Genomic DNA, 18,651 nt, shown 5'->3' on the forward strand with positions numbered 1-18,651 from the left:
TACTTTTTTACAGTTATAAACAGCGCACACTTGACACGCGGGTATTAAGCACTTTAAATGAGAAGTGCAAGTTCTACACAAAAGCATACTTTATTTTGTTTTTATTTCACAGGGACTTGGAATTGAAATCCCAGCTTCCACTCAATATCCTGTTATTCTGGCCAATCACCATGTGCCATAAAAACAAAAAAAAAGTATGTTTTCATGTAAAACTTCTGCTTCTAAAGTAAAACAACTTTAATGCCCTCAGGCCAAGTTCACACCATATAAAACTACAGAGAAGCATTAGCATAGCCAACAGGTCTCGCCTTTGGGACCTTATAAGTGTTTAGTTATCCATCACAATATCCTTGGTGCAACAGCATCAAGTGTTGCATGGCTAAACCCTTATAAGGTCCCTAAGGCGAGAGCTATTGGCTATGCCAATGCTTGATTTTTTTTAGGAAAAAAAACATGCAACTCATCCTGTATATCAATCTGTTAATAGAACTGCACAGATGACTATGTGCAGAAACATCAAACCAGTCCATGATCGTAAATGGTAATGAACCTCACAGCTTCTGACATTTTATCGAATTACACTTTTTTTGTTACTGTGAAGAAACGTAAAAAAGTTCAAAACACGCTGATAATCCGCCCAGCAGCAACATGGCGTCTTTTCCCACTACCATAGCCTTTTCATCTAGCATGGATATGATGTAGCGCTTAAAGGTTTGAAAATTGTAGGGGTGCATTATACTCACCGTTAGTTGGCACCCGCATATAACGAGTGTATCTTTAGTTATCTCTGCTTGAACGTATTAAGAAATGTTTTAGCTATATAGATGTGTAAAGTGTTAGGGGACGCGACAATGTATAATGGACGTATTTAGTTAAATGCATAACGAGAAATTTTGCTTAAAGCAATGTATTAGACTAAATGTGTAACTCGATTGAATTAATTCATGTATGTCGTTTATCCATGTATGTGAAAGCTAAGGTACTCATGTTAGAAGCTGTAATTTAATAGTGTGTTTAACCTAGTAGAGGCCCGAAGTCACATATATTGTTGAAGAGAAAAGCCTGGTATTTCTTATGTTAGCTGAATGCGCTAGGCCGCAAGTGATTTATTCTAGTAGAGGTTTTGGGCTGCAGTAAATTGCAAAGTTAAAAGATGCGAAGTATTTCTTCATCCTATGATCTCATCGCAGGTGCAAGGACAGTTGGTTCGTTAGTAAAAAGGTCTTTGTCTAACAGTTGAATTATGGAGAAAGCCAGACATGGGAGTGCATTGGAATGTGCCAATCGCAACTCCTCGTACCGACAGTGTCTGGGACTCAAGGCCAAGCTGATGGACGATGGAAGATGGACGGAGCCGAATGGAAAATCACTGGAAGAAGACCTGGTCGAGGAGGTGTGCCGGGGGGGCGTGTTCTATGTTTTGGGGTTTCGTATTAGTGACAGCACCCCGAGGGTGGAGGAGAGAAGAGAGTAGCTCAGAGAGAGAGAAGAGGTAGGCGAGGAGCTAGAAGGAACTTTTAGATTAAGCTCTCCAAGTGAAGACTTCTTAGGAAGTTCACTTCTGACACCTTTTCACGATTTCTTGGGTCTTAAGGGAATGCTAAGCAGGGATGTCATCCAGAATACAGAGTAGGGACAGAAATGCTTTGGTTTAATGATTCCTAATATCGACATTAGCTTGGTAGTTATCTACCTCATGCTTTTAGAAGCTGTACTTTTGTTCATATTTAGTCGTATGCGGATTCTTCGTAGAGTGGCATTTGTATTAGTACCCATTTACCTGTTGAGCCTTGTGCTAAGGTGCTTGTATCTGCAGATGTTTTTCCTGATAATAAAATCTCGATAGAAATAGACATTGACTTCCGAGTATTCAATTATGTCAAATTGCGGGAAGTATTCTTTGATAATTGTATTTGCTCCCTCCACGCAATTAGGCAAGTAAAAAGGTTCAGTCGACCAGAGTGGGTTCTTGAGATAAATGGATTCAAGAAAATTGGGCCCCAGCAGATAATACATGGACTGCACCAACACCCTGCGTACGTTTTGCACAGGATTTTAATGCTAAACGGTTGGATTGCTTAGGCTTTAACCCAATTCAGTCAGGTGGGTCTGGGGAAGAGGGAAAATCTGTGGACAGAAAGAGGTCAGAGGTGGCAAGCAGTGACGGGAGTGAGGTGGTGAGGGGAACAGAGCAAGCTACAACAAATGTGGGCAGGGTAGGAGTGACAGGTAGAGGCAACCTGCAAAACGATGCACTCTGATTGAGTACTACAGTTCAAAATAAAATAAAACAAGCATTAAAAATGCAATAGGTCTCGCCTTTCATTAAGTTAAAGCCATTTGCTTTGCTATACAATACCATTAGCAAAGCAAATGGCTTTAACTTAATCAAAGGCGAGACCTATTGCATTTTCAATGCTTGTTAAATAAGCATAGGGTCACATTTCTCTTTTAATGTTAAGGGAAGGCTGTGTTTACTTTACATTATTATCATCAGGTTGCAAATAGCATTGCCTGATAATGAGCAGTGCTCAGTCAGATGCATGGGCAAGGCTGGGTCACTCTTAAATAAAAGTTCTTGTGAACTCAGTATTGGAGTGTGAGAAGAAAATGATGTTTCTGAATGCTTTTGAATGGTAGAAAAAATTAAAATGAAAAGTTACCTTTATGATTATCTTTTCTTTTTCATTTTCTCTCATTTCAAAGTGTTGCATTTACAAGCAGCATGCCTTTTACTCCCTGTAGAAACTGACATAATTTAGAACTGAAAAATAGTCTTTTTTTTCAAATGGGAGAAGTTTACAGTGAAGAAAAATTCTTCTGTGGTACATTAAGAATTAATGACAGTCAGTCAAAGTAACGTTATTCTGTCTGAAAATACTCCACAAAAGTACATGGAGCAGAAATACATACATCAACCAGTAAAAACAAAATACGTCCAAATGCACAAGATAAAGCCTTCTGACAAAACAACTGAACACATAAACATACTCAGAATAAATTATCTTGTCAATAATCATTTTGCACCATTAAAGACGGACACATTATAAATATTGAGGAGATATTATGATCACTTGAATCAAACATATCTAAAACAGTACCTTCTTTGGCAGCCCAACAGTAATACTGTACAAAGCACAGCCCCAGTATAAATACCACCAGATTTAAGTCCAGCTAAATGTGCTTCAAGTAGACATATTGTGCAAATTAGGCAAATAAATAAACATACTGGATGATTTAAAAACATGATAAATAACCAGAAACAATGGGGCATGATAAAGTGCATTATATATAAAGACAACTCCCCCAGTGGAACATAAGACGATCAGGTAAGATTTCCGGGGGCCTTCTTCAAACGTCTGTCTCATCCTCAGCAATGAGGCTAGAAAGCAGGCAACAGCATAAGTTATATATGTCGATCTGGGAGTAGCTGTAAATATATGGGAGCAGGCTTAACCTGGGCAAAATACATAGATTTCAGCAAACGTAATAAAATGTTCTTCGAGAAGTGTCATAAAACCAAAAAATGTAAGAGGTCCTGCAACAGGTCCAGAGAAGAGAAACTGTCACAAGTACAAGAGTTCAACTTCATGCTCCACAGGCCAAACATATGTGGAACTGGTGGAACATGTGGAATTGGTTGAACCTAAATCTGGTAAGGATGAATAGGTGATAAACATTAAGGGTACTAAGCAAGTAAGGCTCAATGGGAGGACCTGTTATGATCAATGCTTATCCTCGGACCAAGGGTTTCTCTAGCTCCATACCCCCCCCCCACTTAGTTTTCCTCCGTAGTAAAAAATTATTATCCCTTGTCCAAGAAATGTCTGCCTTCAAAATAGTCGATAACGAATCATACAGGGCAGGCCAACTTAGCCTGACAAAGGTGTCCCGAACATACGTCAGTCTTTCAACTGACCTCCACGCATCCAGCTCCAGGCAGTCCTTGACTATCTCCCTACTTAGGTTGTTCTCTGGACGCATCCAGATAGTAAGCCACCTAATCAAGGGGTGTAGAGCAATGAGATCCAACAGATAAAGCAACCATAGCTCCTCGTGGACCATGAAAAGAGGAGTAGAAGCAAGAACCACGAGCATTAATGTATTTTTCCATTTTCAATTGAGCAATTAAGCCTAATATGTATTAATGTTTCATGAAGCATGTTTATTCACTTAAAATTCCTCTCATTTTAACAAATGTATTTTTCTGTTATAAATATAGCACCATGTGTTCAGGCCACTGGGAGCAAGATGCTTGGTGTTTGTATAAGTGACACTTAGAAATGGGAGAAAATTTAAATAATCCGTTTTATGGAATCCATATAAACAAAGTAAACTCTTGCATTTAATATTCTAAATGCAGTGCCATATTTCTAAGTGAAAAATAAAGCCATTATTTTAAGTTAGAGAAATTTAAAGTGCAGAAAAAAATACCATATTCTGAACATTTTTGCTGAACATTTTTCTGCACTTTAAATTTCTCCCATTTGTGTTACACATGTAACCGGGTTACATATGGCGAAAGGTATGTCCTGTGCCACAAGTACATACAACACTGTCTCTCAGTCACCCGTACACATATATTCCACTCATACGCACACATGTTCATACATCCCCAAAAGACCACACTCTCACTGACACACATTCAACAGGAGTAACAATAAATATCACAATTACTAAAATAAGGAATTGGAGTTCAAAAAAAGGGATCAATGCAATTGATGAAAAAAATATTTTAGTGATAATTAGGAACAAGTAATAAACAAAATAATGAGTGAGCTAGCCGTGAGGAGGTTAGAAGGGAAATCAGCCGATTTCCGTAACCCAGGCTGGTGACTTAAAAGGTGACTTTATAATGAACAGTTGAAAATACGTAAAAGTCAGATCAGCATCTCATACTCGATCAACAGATATACAATAAGGTATTGAGTTTAGAGACGTAGGTAGAGATGCTGTTCATTATAAAGTTCATTATAAAGTCACCTTTTAAGTCACCAGCCTGGGTTTTGTTCATTCACCAGAGGCACAGTTTACAAGTGAGTGAGAGATGACGTCACACGCATTTCCCATGGAAGACATTAATAAAAGAAAGGAATTTGAAGCAAAGGTTTTCAGATTTGATGAATGGGATTTGTAGAGCACGCAGATGCTTCGAGGAGTGTCCAGGCGCTAGTTTTTTAAGCAAAACACTACGGCGGAGTTATTTCGCACTTAACGATTTAGCGGGTATGATGGTGCCACATAAGATACGGAGTTACATGGCGCCAATGCCTATGCGCTCCAGTGGTCCAGTGCCTGGTTGTTTGTACTGAAGCTGGGCCACCCTTTACCACTGCCCCACCCCTCCTCCGTGCTGTATGGACTTTCTTGGATTCCCTTGTGCAGGTAAGGTGGATGAGTGAGTAAAATCTGCTTCAGTTCTATTTCCACTACTAAATTAAGAATTCGAACCTGGAAAACTGAAATTCCAGTGACTGGTAAATTGTACGTCGTTTGTTTTGGTAATTGTGAAACCGTCCTGACAGACGACACACGACCACTGATTATTATTGACTCAGCACCTGCAGGTGTCCCGTGCTGATCCCCAAGGCAGCCTTCTCTCCATTCCTATCTGACTTTGTTGTATGGCGATGCGTTTACTTTGTCTGCTGTTCCTCCGGTGCTCCCGCGCCCACCCTCGTCGTCTCCGGGTCTCTATGTTCCACTGATCGAGTTAAGTTTCTATTCCAGAGAAAGTGAAAGTGAAAGCTAAGAGCTTAGTGTACAGCTGCTGGCTGCACCTTCACTGTTCAGGAAGGAGGCAGAGGGGGCGGTGTGTGGAAACTCGCGCTCCGTAAGAAAGAGGCATATTTAGGGTGATTGGGGGTAAAACCGTGCATGGCAACATTTTGAAACAGGAAAGACGGAGATAGTGAAAAAACGGGTGATTTATTTTCCCCTTGACTTATATTGAAACAGAGACAATTTAGCCATTTCTGACTATGACGTTCTCGTAAGTCAAAACCAATTACTTTTTATGTGCCTGCCTCTCTGTGAGTTTTCTGTTATTCTATCATTGCATTCAGGCATTTTACACAAAAAGCCACAACTAAAGCGATAGCGAAACTGAAAGCGATCGCTTTTGAAAACATAGAAAGCCGCGAGTGGAGTGCCGCCACAGCGAGCCATATGGTTTCAATGATGGCGCCCGTGTCTGGGCACGATAATTGAAACCATATGGCAGCAATGCGCGTAATAGACACCAAGAGGCCATGGGCGGAGCAATGCGCCCACCTTTGGCCTATTGCGTGCTATCTAAAAAACAAACACGCAGGCAAAGGCCAATAGCAGGACACAAAAGTAAAAACACACGCACGAGCGTGTACAATTCTAGGCTCCGTTTCGGAACCCCGGACAAAAGGACTCTCGCTGCGCAAGCAGGGCTGCATCGCAAGCAGCGGCAGCATAGAAGTTACCCAATCAAGCAATGGGAAAAGAAGCACTGCGCCATGGGAGGGACTAACACAATATTAAGAAGCAGCCAAATGAGAGTGACAGGCAAGCCAGCCAATCTTAATAAATGGGCGGACTCCAAGCCCCTGTATGTTCTTAGTAAGCATGTATTATGTCATCTGCAACCAGACAGCTAGTGCTATCAGGTAGCTCTGACCTAAAAATGCCCTGAAATTAATAACAGACAGAGTAACTGTACCCTCACCATGTGGAGTACAGTGAATTATGAACCTCACAGAACAGCAAGCACCAGATAGATAATCTTGAGCATTCCAAAAAAGACTGAATAACTGTACCCTCACCATATGGAGTACAGTGAATTATGAACCTCACAGAACAGCAAGCACCAGATAGATAATCTTGAGCATTCCAAAAAGGACTGAATAAACTGTACCCTCACCATATGGAGTACAGTGAATTATGAACCTCACAGAACAGCAAGCACCAGATAGATAATCTTGAGCATTCCAAAAAAGACTGAATAACTACCCTCACCATGTGGAGTGCAGTGAATTATGAACCTCACAGAACAGCAAGCACCAGATAGATACTCTTGAGCATTCCAAAAAAGACTGAATAACTACCCTCACCATGTGGAGTACAGTGAATTATGAATCTCACAGAAAAGCAAGCACCAGATAGATAATTTTGAGCATTCCCCAAAAATTAATTGTGCCCTCTGGCATGATAAAGGATGCTATATGGATTCATTCTTCATGAAATATTTTTTTTCCGAGCTGGATTGCGCTCTGGCAATGGAACACATGGAATTAATTTAACTAACCCTTGCCAAAGGGTGCCAGTCCATCCAATGTGGTCCTTTAAGATCTTGCAAGTCTGTGAAGACTTTGTTTTATTAATTTGACTTTTTTGCAGTGGTGGATGGTAAGTGCAGCTTAGAATGTGGCCCCCAAACACACATGCCCACTCACTTACACCCATGCATTCACATGCACGTGCACGCACATCCGTTCGCAACACACACACACAAATACACATACATTCATAAATACATGCATGCACCAGTCAATTCAAACGCAACACTTACCTTCTGTCGCTCTCAGAGAGGGAAGCCTTGGAGGTACCAGGAGGGCTGGGACAGCTGCCTCCCATCATTGACTAAACTTAGATCAGCCAATGAGGGGATGCTGCAGTCCCTAACTAGTCACAGAGTAGGATGAGGTCAGAGAGACTTCTGACTGCACGCACTCTGTGACAGGAGTCAGTGATAGACTTGTACCTGTGCACTTCAGTTCTAAGCTCTAAAAAGCCCAGGGCTGAGTGTCTATCACTGACTCTCCCCCTCATCACGAGGGGAAGGGCCTTGAGGACCTTTGCCGAGCCGAGCAGGTTACGCCCACAGGAGCTGTGACATCCTCAGGCCAGCAAAGTTAGGCTCAGGCAGCCAGAATCCTGCACATTATGTGCAAGTCTAGCTCCTGGCTGCCTAACCTGAAAATTAAGAGTGTCTTTCACCCTTTATGTCCAACAGATGCGGGCCCCCTCCGCCCTTATGGACTGGCCGCTGCTGCTTTGTTGTGATCTCCAGAGGTGACAATCACTTAGAGAGGTGTGTCTGGTTTAGATAACACCAGGTTTACATAAACATGAACTTTATCTCATGTTTCCATGGAATATTCAACTAACTTTATTGGGGTGACAGTATATTTTCAAAAGTCACTTGCAGAGCTCTCCTCGCCTCTTTGCCATAGCCATCCCATTTGTCGCCATTATGGCTAGCTATTCTAGTACTGGCTTACTGCAATTCTGTGACAGATTCTGCCACTTCTCTGCCCCCGTAACGTGGAGACAAATACATGGAGCCTGAATATTTTTTTTAAAAAAAGATCATGTTCGCAGCTCCTCTGCCAAAAGACTCAGCCCTCTTCCTTTCCCGAAATGATGAGTCACTGTGTGCTGTACCCAGTCGAATCCACAACACGATGACCAATAGGCACGCCAGAAAAATACTTCTTTCCGTGGACAAAAACCTGACCGAGCCCGGCTAGTACCTTTTTTCGATAGTTCAGTCCATCAGTCTGTGTTAACTAATGAGCGTAGTGGAAACAGTAGAACACGCGCATGCAAATGTAGAGATGGTTATTTCTATCAAACAGCAGGTTTGACAATGCAAATAATCCCCGTATACTATACATTATTTGGCTTGATGGGCTGCAAACGAACGAGACAGATGCCAGAATCGAAGGCAACACTACTCTCAAAGATATTCGGCACCCAGATGAAAGTTTGTGACTTTTTCACATATACAGACTAATGCCCAGAACAGTATGTCTGTTTCGGCCAGCTGGTGTTATAGCTGTCGGTGACAACATTCTGCTGTGAGTGTATCCAAAACACTGTTTTTGAAAGCTGTTTAAATGTAATTTCAACACTCATTAGATTTTCAACAAATGTTATTCGGGGCTAGGCAAAACTACTAAAATCTGGGAAATTATTCAGAAAGAAGGAAGACGTTTTCTAAATATCTATTCATCATAGAGAGATGGGAAACTAAAATAGCCACCTCTCATTTGCCTCATTTGCATGTGCGTGTTCTACTTGTTTCCACTATTTTCGATCATTTATTTTATATTGTGGCATTGCGCATGCATTTCACGCCATTCATGCACCTGCTTGAAACTGCGGTAGTCTAGCTTTCATGCTGAGCACGCAATTAAGAAAATGCATCACTCGCTTTTAAATGCTATATAAAAGCAACAACGTGTGCACGCAGCGAACTCACCACCAAGTCTGATAAGCCTGAAACAGCAGAGTGAACTCATTAAGTGTGCACAGCGATAAACAGACTTCCAGTGACTGGGGCTGTATGTCAGCCCCTTCGTCAACAGTCAGGCTCTGGCGTGCTATATTTAGGCGGGGCATTACTAACCTCGGTGCCATCTGGCAGATAATTTACAAGTAAGAGTTCCTGATCTGTAAACACGGCCACCGAAGCACAGAAACACTCACGCAGAGATGCCACAGGCTCAAAACGTATATTACGCAATACCTAAGTCCCCGTCTCCCCATGGTACTTCCGTCAAATTGTAATGAGAACGGAAAACGCTCATCCTCTCAGGTGGGTCTCTGAACTGTTCCGCCGAAGAGCTTCGGCTCAGCGCCGTTTGAAAGGAACCCAGGAAGTATATGGACTGCTTCCTGTCCCCAATCAAAGAAAATAGCTCCAAGGAGGGAGAGCACCTATTATATAAATTCATTTCCTGCTGTTATGTTTTGCCGAGCATATTGACAGTAAATAATTTCATATTGCACTGTGTTCTATATGCTTATTTCGCACATATCTGCGTTTAATTTCGTTTTTTGATATACAGCTAACCATATCCAGGGAGAGAGAAAGCATGGCCTCACACAAGCAATGCAAACGTTTACATGAGGGAGGGCTGAAGTAAAAAGAGCACGCACTAAGGTGTTATTTTCTTTATGTACTGCCAAGACACACATCACTCAAGGCAAATAGAAACAGCAGGTTTGCTCATGTGTTACATTTCTTTGTTTGCACTGCAGTATGCTTATGTTTGACGTTTCAGTTCTTTGTGTGACACTCATAGTGTGTAGGAAAGCCATCCTTTTTGCCATGATTTTGTGCTACAATGGTCCCTAGGGAGGTAGGGATAGGAAGTAACAAATGAATACAGACCCAATCAGTGCTGTATTGGTTAACTTATCCAGCCGGACAGAGGTTCAATATTTAATTTATCAGCAAGTTTTTGGGATATAAACAAACACAAATACTGAAAAGTGGGACAAAAGCCTGCATCCTACTACACAAACATGCAAACATAAAATAGGGAGAACATTTAAGCGAGGCTCAGGCAACGTTTACGGTTTGTTTTGACAAGTGGTATCAATTTTAAGAAACAAATCGCAAGTAACGTCTCTACACAGTTAATAATGACATCACATTTAGTGCATGAGGCGTTTTAAGGTGTCGACGGCGTTTCGATCCAAGTAGGCAATGCGTGGATCATCTTCAGGACATTATATTAGCATGCCTGTATATAAGTGCCTAAGATAACTGTAAATTAGACATAGGTCAAGAGAAGGAAGGAAGAAGACATGAGGAGAAAATTAGGGGGGTGTATATCAACGGTATACAGCATTGAGAGAACACAAGCTAGTATGAACAAAAAAATTTTAGCTTCAAAGAATTATCAAGACGCATTGGTAAAAAACAGTGGTAATAATGGATCACGTGGTGCAGTGAGAAGGAGTAAGTGACTGAGTGAGATAAGTCTTGGAGTTAGCGTGACTGCATACATTTAACGCTTGGTCAAAACAATCGTGTCATGTCGATAAGGTATCAATACATTCAGCAGTATGACCTTTTATAGTAGTAAACTAGCATTTTAATAAACAAGAAAATTGCGGCGCAGTGGATACGTGGAGGAGAAAAAAGAGAGAAAGACGCAGTGAGTGAGGAGAAAGGTTCTGTTGCGGGTATTAGGCCATATTTAAGCATAAAAACTTTGCGCAGTGACTGCGTGATTTAAAAAGGACAAGAGGATGCCGTAGTGAAAAGGTAGAACCTCTAGGTTGACCGCCGTGCTTGGCAGACAAGGGAATGTAGCAGCAAGAGGATAGGGGCTCAGAGATAACCGCCGTGCGCAGCGGACGGGGTTGCCGTGGTGGAGGATTAAAGAATATAGGCACAGAAGGATCCTTACTTGGGGAAGTCCGAAGGGCCTGCCACGAGACTGTGGGTGTGACAACACCGGATGCGGGAACGTCCGGGCTCGGTAGGGGCTCCTACGGGAGTGGGGGAGTACCCAGAATTAGCGGCAGTGAGGAAGCGGGACTGCGAGGAAGAAAGTGTGTACGATGATGCTTACCGGCCGTCACAGATATGCGGTACTGGCAGGTCGAGGAACAAGGGGCACTTCAGGGAACACTTCAGGAGGGGCTAAGTGTAATACGACTTCGTGATGGCAGCGCAATGGCCTGAAAGCAATGGGGGTGTTAGTTTGTAACGGAGAGAGGTCATGTAGTGTGGCGGATGCACAGGACAGGGACTCACCTCAAGTAAAGAAATTGGAGGGATTCACGGGAGTGGAGCCACAGGCGTGTGCTCGGATGGCGAAAGCTCACTGTAATAATCAACGATATCGAGAAACAGATTAAAGAGAACAACTTACCCAACGCCAAAAAGCTATTAGAACAAATCCAAAAAACGAGTTCCACAGACTTGAACAGAATAAAAAATCCAACAAAGTAAAGAAGGATATAAAATCGTTCTCTTAGGAACGAGCCTACCCTTACTTGAATAAAGACTTCTATACTAACAGGGCCAATAACAATCCCAAAACTCCAGACCCTGGGGTCGTTTTAATAGAAGGAACAATTTGGTTGGTTTCTCGGACACCTCAGTAGAGTCCTCAGACAGCTCTGACGCAGGAGAGGGCACCAGTACCAACTTAAGAAACCCCAACACCCATTTTTTAGGGCGAGGCCAATCAGAACCACCAAAGCGAGGGCGTGTCAAACAACAACCGCGATGGCAGAACCCCCCGGGGGAACGCCAGACACGCCAGAAATTCTACCAGTGGTAACATCAATAATGGAAACCAACAACCCTAACAACAACCTTACCATTCCCATTTTCAATCTCTCCACACACCTACTATCCGAACATGAATTGTCAATATTGAGTAAAGGACTCTCTTTTGTCCCCACTTCCTACCCCAATTTTCTTGATTTACAAACGGAACTACTACGCTTCTTTCGCAAGATAAGATTACACAGTTATTTTTTACAGAACCCTTGCCCCACTAATACCTCTAACACACCATTACGCCCTCCATCCACCTTCTCACCTTCCTCTAATATGATCCCCTGGGAGATCATCATTTTTGAGAAACTGGTCCTTAAAGAGGTTAGGGGGTTTGAAAATACACACCAATACATTCCCTACAACATAACTAGAGCAGAAAAGACTGCCATCACTACCCTACGCCAGAATGAAAACCTTGTGATTAAACCGGCCGACATGGGCGGAGGCATAGTACTCCAAGAGATTACCACATATAGGGATGAAATCAACCACCAATTGGCTAATACAGACCATTATTGCAAATTACCTACCAACCCCACTAAAGAACTCCAAACTTTGATTCTGCAGGTTACCAATATTGGCCTAGTGAAGGGCTTCCTTAGCAAACACGAACATCGTTATCTCAATATCAAATCAGCACGGACCCCAGTGATTTACACCTTGTCCAAAGTGCACAAAAATATGGATAGACCTCCTGGCCGCCCTATTGTCTCAGGTTGTGGGTCTATTTTAGAGCCTCTGGGCCAATATGTAGATTTTTTAATTAGAGACTTTGTACCACTCACGGACTGTTACATACGTGACAGCATGTCAATGATAAATATGGTTGAGAACCACCCATTTGACCCCACAATTGATACTCTGTGCACACTGGACGTCAAGTCCCTGTACATGAATATTCCTCAGATAGACTCTCTACTTGTGATGGAAACTGTCCTTAAGAAACGCTCACGACCCCATCCAGTTCCCACTGACTTCATACTTCAACTCCTAGAGATTTGTCTAACCAGGAATTTTTTCATATTCGTGGACCAATTTTACCAACAGGTTAAAGGTACTTCAATGGGGGCAGTTTTTGCCCCAAATCTAGCTATACTGTATATGGACTCCTTGGAGGTGAATCACATTCGGTCCGCCACCAACCCCTTCCATAATGGTATTAAACAGCGGAAGAGGTATATAGACGACATTTTCATGATTTGGCAGGACACTGAACAAACCCTAGAGCCTTTCGTACACTGGCTTAATAACAATTGTGAGGGCTTAAAATTCACATTGACACGGGATAATCCTTGACCTTAACATCACACATAGAGAGGGTGTACTCATCACCAGTCTATTCCGCAAACCCACAGAACGCAACACCCTATTACGGTATGACAGCCATCACCCCAGGGCGTTACGTGACTCACTACCGTATTCCCAGTTCCTACGCATTAGAAGGAATTGCTCCTTGAAGGAGGATTGCTTCCACGAGGCAAGCTACTACGCAACAAACTTAGCAGTAGAGGTTATCCCCGGAGATTGGTCCGAAATGCCATGAAACGTGCTTGGTACTGCCCACGTGAGGTCCTGCTTGAAACCAAAACAAGACCATGCCAAAATCGTTTGGTCTGTGTCACTACCTTCTCCCAAGTCTCTAACCCTGTACGTAAATCCATTCTAAAACAGTGGAATGTACTAAATGCGGGCACTCTGAATCTAGAACGCCCCATGTTTGCATTCAGGAAAAGCAAAAATATCAAAGATCACCTGGTCCGTGCAGCCTTACCCATCAAAAAACCTTCCTGTACCCTCAATGATCACTGGGGGCTCTAACCCCTCACAGGACACGCGAAATGTGGAAATTGTACTGCATGTGATTTTACAATTGAAGGCAAAGAGTTTTGTTTTGAGAATATCCGTTGTGAATTAAAAACATTTACCAACTGTAACACATGCAATGTTGTATATGCGATCCTTTGTCCTTGCAACAGAATCTATATCGGACAGACTACCCAAAAAACACGCATTCGCATCTGCCAACGCCGGAGCAGAATACGATGCAAGACACCCAATGCACCTCTGGTGGTACATTACACTGAAAATGGCCATTCTGAGGATGATATTCGCTGGACTATTATAACTGTGGTCAAACTCCCGCCAAGGGGAGGTGACATTGGCAAACTTCTAAACAAAGAAGAACTCAAATGGATCTTGAAAACCAACAGTTAACATACAGGGTTGAATCGCCTTGAGGACTGGACCAGTCTTATCTAAATTCAAGGACTGAACTTGGTCTGCCCCCTCGCAGATTTTTTTAGTAATTCTGTTTTATAGGTTTTTTAGCCTACAATTTTGTTGAAAAGGTTTTTAGCCATTATTACTTTGTCACGTAATTATGTCACCCATTCTTCTTTTCTGTCCTCCCACCCGCCTTCACCCTGTCTTCATCGCACTCAATTCAAGTCTTCCTACACTCACTCTATGAAACTCACCCCACTCCAATATGGCCACCGTTTCCATCTTACAGGCCCTTCTTCTCTTTCTGATAAATTTCCATCACATTACTCTACCGACCTATCAGGGCACTTCTCTCACTACTTGAAGCAGAGCCTTAGTGACCTTTCCCTTCCCTCGATGCTGACCCCCTGAGCAGCACGGCGCATTCATCGACTATTGGTAAGCACGCCTCCACAGCGCTCTTTTAGCTCCTCAATTCCCAGTTGCTGTCAGCCGAATTGACCCCCTGTCAATTCCTTCCAGGTCATTATGCCGTCCGAGCACACGCCTGTGGCTCCACTCCCGTGAATCCCTCCAATTTCTTTACTTGAGATGAGTCCCTGTCCTGTGCATCCGCCACACGACATGACCTCTCTCCGGTACAAACTAACACCCCAATTGCTTTCAGGCCATTGCGCTGCCATCACAAAGTCGTATTACACGCAGCCCCTCCTGAAGTGTTCCCTGAAGTGCCCCTTGTTCCTCGACCTGCCAGTACCGCATATCTGCAATGGCCGGTAAGCATCATCGTACATACTTTCTTCCTCGCACTCCCGCTTCCTCACTACCGCTAATTCTGGGTACTCCCCCACTCCCGTAGGAGCCCCTACCGAGCCCGGACTTTCCCGCATCCGGTGTTGTCACACCCACAGTCTCGTGGCAGGCCCTTCGGACTTCCCCAAGTAAGGATCCTTCTGTGCCTATATTCTTTCATCCTCCACCACGGCAACCCCGTCCGCTGTGTACGGCGGTTATCTCTGAGCCCCTATCCTCTTGCTGCTACATTCCCTTGTCTGCCAAGCACGGCGGTCAACCTAGAGGTTCTACCTTTTCACTACGGCATCCTCTTGTCCTTTTTAAATCACGCAGTCACTGCGCCGTGTTTTTATGCTTAAATATGGCCTAATACCCGCAACAGAACCTTTCTCCTCACTCACTGCGTCTTTCTCTCTTTTTTCTCCTCCACGTATCCACTGCGCCGCAATTTGCTTGTTTATTAAAATGCTAGTTTACTACCATAAAAGCTCATACTGCTGAATGTATTGATACCTTATCGACATGACACGATTGTTTTGACCAAGCGTTAAATGTATGCAGTCACGCTAACTCCAAGACTTATTATCTCACTCCTTCTCACTGCACCACGTGATCCATTATTACCACTGTTTTTTACCAATGCGTCTTGATGATTCTTTGAAGCAAACATTTTTTTGTTCAGACTAGCTTGTGTTCTCTCGAGGCTGTAAACCGATGATATACACCTCCTTAATTTTCTCCTTATGTCTTCTTCCACCCTTCTCTTGACCTATGTCTAATTTACAGTTATCTTAGGCACTGATATACAGGCATGCTAATATAATGTCCTGAAGATGATCCACGCATTGCTCACTTGGATCGAAACGCCGTCGACACCTTAAAATGCCTCATGCACTAAGTGTGATGTCATTATTAACTGTGTAGAGACGTAACTTGCGATTTGTTTCTTAAAATTCATACTACTTGTCAAAACAAACCGTAAGCGTTGCCTGAGCCTCGCTTAAATGTTCTCCCTATTTTATGTTTGTATGTTTGTGTAGTAGGATGCAGGCTTGTGTTCCACTTTTCAATATTTGTGTTTGTTTATATTCAAAACACTTGCTGATAAATTAAATATTGAACCTTTGTCCGGCTGGATCAGTTAACCAATACAGCACTGATTGGGTCTGTATTCATTTGTTACTTCCTATCCCTACCTCCCTAGGGACCATTGTAGCACAAAATAATTGATTCCCGAGGTCCTTGGCTGACTTTACTTGGGTCCCCTTGTTGTTTGAAAAGATCCTTTTTTGCCATGATCAGCCCCATTTTCTGACTGATACAGGTGGTTAGTGACTGAAAGTGCCTTAGGCTCTGCTAAACCGACCCAGGGCCAGTGTTCTATCCTTAAAAGGTATATGGTAATTGGTGAAATTACAATTGGTTAATACAGCCTACCGGCAAGTTACGAGTATATGGTAGGGCAAGTAGGTTTAGAGACCCCAGTGGACTAAATGCACTTTAGTGTGCACTGCTGTGGTGTCCAGTGTCATTTTAAAACCAGCCATGCCTTGCAGGCTGGGTTTAAAATATAACTGTGTCCAAATTCAACTTTGGAATTAAAATTACTTCCAAAGTCCAACACTACCTTTTTTATTACATAAAAGTCACCCTTAAGGTCTGCCCCAGGTGCCCCTAGGGTAGGGTGCCCTGGTATAAAAAGCACGGACATTATAAAATGTTTTATTTGCCCTGGTTAGGGAAAAACAACCAAAGTTGTTTTCCCCTATTGTAGAGCTATTAACTCCTTAGGCTTACATGGGAAGGCTTTATTAAATGTTAATAAAGTCTAACTTTTGACAAGAGTTACCCAGCAACATAATTTAAAGTATCAAAATATTAGTTACAATAAATACAACATCTTGCCAAGGATGGATTTATTATAACTATTGTAGGAAAGTACTTTTAGAACTTACTTTCCTGAAGTTACCTAAAACAGCCCTGTAGTAGCCTCTACTGATTGGCCAGCCACTAACAGCCTGAGCCAAGCTGCTCCCTGAGTAGGTGTGAAGAGGCCTGGGGCTGATACAATACAGCCATTTGGTAGGATGAGATTTTCTTCCTTAAGAAGCCAGAGACAGGGGGGGGTCGCTAGAGTGCCGGCTGCAAAATGGCCACCACCAATGAGGCTCTGCAGGCTGGACTGAAAATCCGTCAGTTATTGGGCGGAACGGGCGAGCGCTGAAGGCTGTAAACCAAGGGTAGTGGCATCAGAGCACTAGGGCAACTGGCGGGTGCAGTTTGGAGGTTAAACACCCCAGGCAAGACACGAAACAACACATTGAGATCCGGTGGCTGGATTCGCCCTGGGAACAAGATGGTGGCCTTGCACCCTGAGAGGGACTACTGAACCAGGCCGGTGCTGGGGGTGAGACAGTCTACTGCCGGCTTCCCGCTTCACCGATACATAGACTCGTCTGAGCGGATGATAGGGACGAGCGGACATCGGCTGCGGGGCCGTGGATTGAGTGTGACTGGCGTTCTGGTCAGGGCCCGGAACAGGCCTCGGACTGAGCCCGGAGGAGGTGGAGGCCTGAGGTGGACAGAAAGGCCTGCTGGACACCGGAAAGAGGGGCGGACCTGTGGGTGTGAGCACACTGGGGGGGCTACTGGTGGTGACAGCATCCCCCTATCGGCACTACAGCGGGACCGGCCCGCCACACTGTGAGCCTGGCCACAGGTTGCAGAGCGGCCAGGGCTGAATAGCATTAGAAATCGCGGGGCAGATCTGGACGGTGCAACTTCCCTTGGGTCCGTGACTACCTGGCATCTCCCTGGCGAATCGAAGATCTGCTGAGCATGGGATCCACCACCACGCAAGAACCCGGTGAGAGCAGCTGCGTGGGGGAGGGCAATAGAGACTGTCGCAAGGGCATAGCCCCCCCTGAAAGCCGACAATTCCTGTTTGCGCCCCCACAGCGAGGTGAGGTCCACTGGTTGTAGGGGTGCTGCTGCATCTGGACCAGAGAGGTGGAACTGGAGTGCCCCCCTGCGCAGGCAGGGCAACGTGAAGAGATCAGAGTTGCTGGGCCGAGTCGAGCACTGCAGGTGGCACATGTGAGCAGGGCCAGATCAGGTGCAAGAAAATAGCCTCAGTTGGACAGACAGGCCTCCACTGAGTGCTGCCTGAAGATTGTGAGAAGAGTGCTGGGGGAAGCAGAAGCGGCCTAGCTGGGGGTGAGACGCCAGACCCAGGCGGTCATAGCTACTAAGGCGCCCACAAGGTGTAGCCTGCACATTGCAGGACAGGGAGGGCTGTGCAGGAAAGGCAGCGTTGTTGCGACGCCCGCCTGGGTGCAAGGTGATGAGCAATGGGCAAGACGAACAGCTCAAACCTCCTCGCGTGGGGACCCCACCCGAAGGAGAGCAGTCGATGGCGGCCATGGCCTCTGCACTGTCAGCAGAGCCAAACATATGCGAAATGTTCATTGAACTGAAACAGTCCCTCTCGAACATAGATCTCAAGATCGACTCCATATCGGACCTCCTTGATCGGCTTAAGGACAAGGTCTCGAGCTATGACGAGCGTCTCG

The 18,651-nt window shown here is 44.1% G+C and overlaps 1 protein-coding gene across 4 annotated transcripts in view; it reads right to left on the reverse strand.

Moving 5' to 3' along the window:
• Positions 1 to 18,651, reverse strand: part of ASB5 (ankyrin repeat and SOCS box containing 5) — a 576,687-nt gene that overhangs the window by 180,068 nt on the left and 377,968 nt on the right. Inside the window, exon 1 of one of the 4 annotated variants that reach the window (XM_085641863.1) lies at positions 9,503 to 9,617. The exons of 2 other annotated variants lie outside the window; for them this stretch is intronic. In XM_085641863.1, the coding sequence (XP_085497989.1) occupies positions 9,503 to 9,563 (61 nt within the window). In that variant the 5' untranslated portion in view covers positions 9,564 to 9,617. Of the gene's footprint in view, positions 1 to 9,235; positions 9,329 to 9,502; positions 9,618 to 18,651 lie in introns of those variants that run through there. One more of the 4 variants, XM_085641864.1, reaches the window with a different exon arrangement.

The sequence above is a fragment of the Triturus cristatus genome, chromosome 2_2 (genome assembly GCF_964204655.1).
Source record: "Triturus cristatus chromosome 2_2, aTriCri1.1, whole genome shotgun sequence".
Lineage (NCBI taxonomy): Eukaryota > Metazoa > Chordata > Amphibia > Caudata > Salamandridae > Triturus > Triturus cristatus.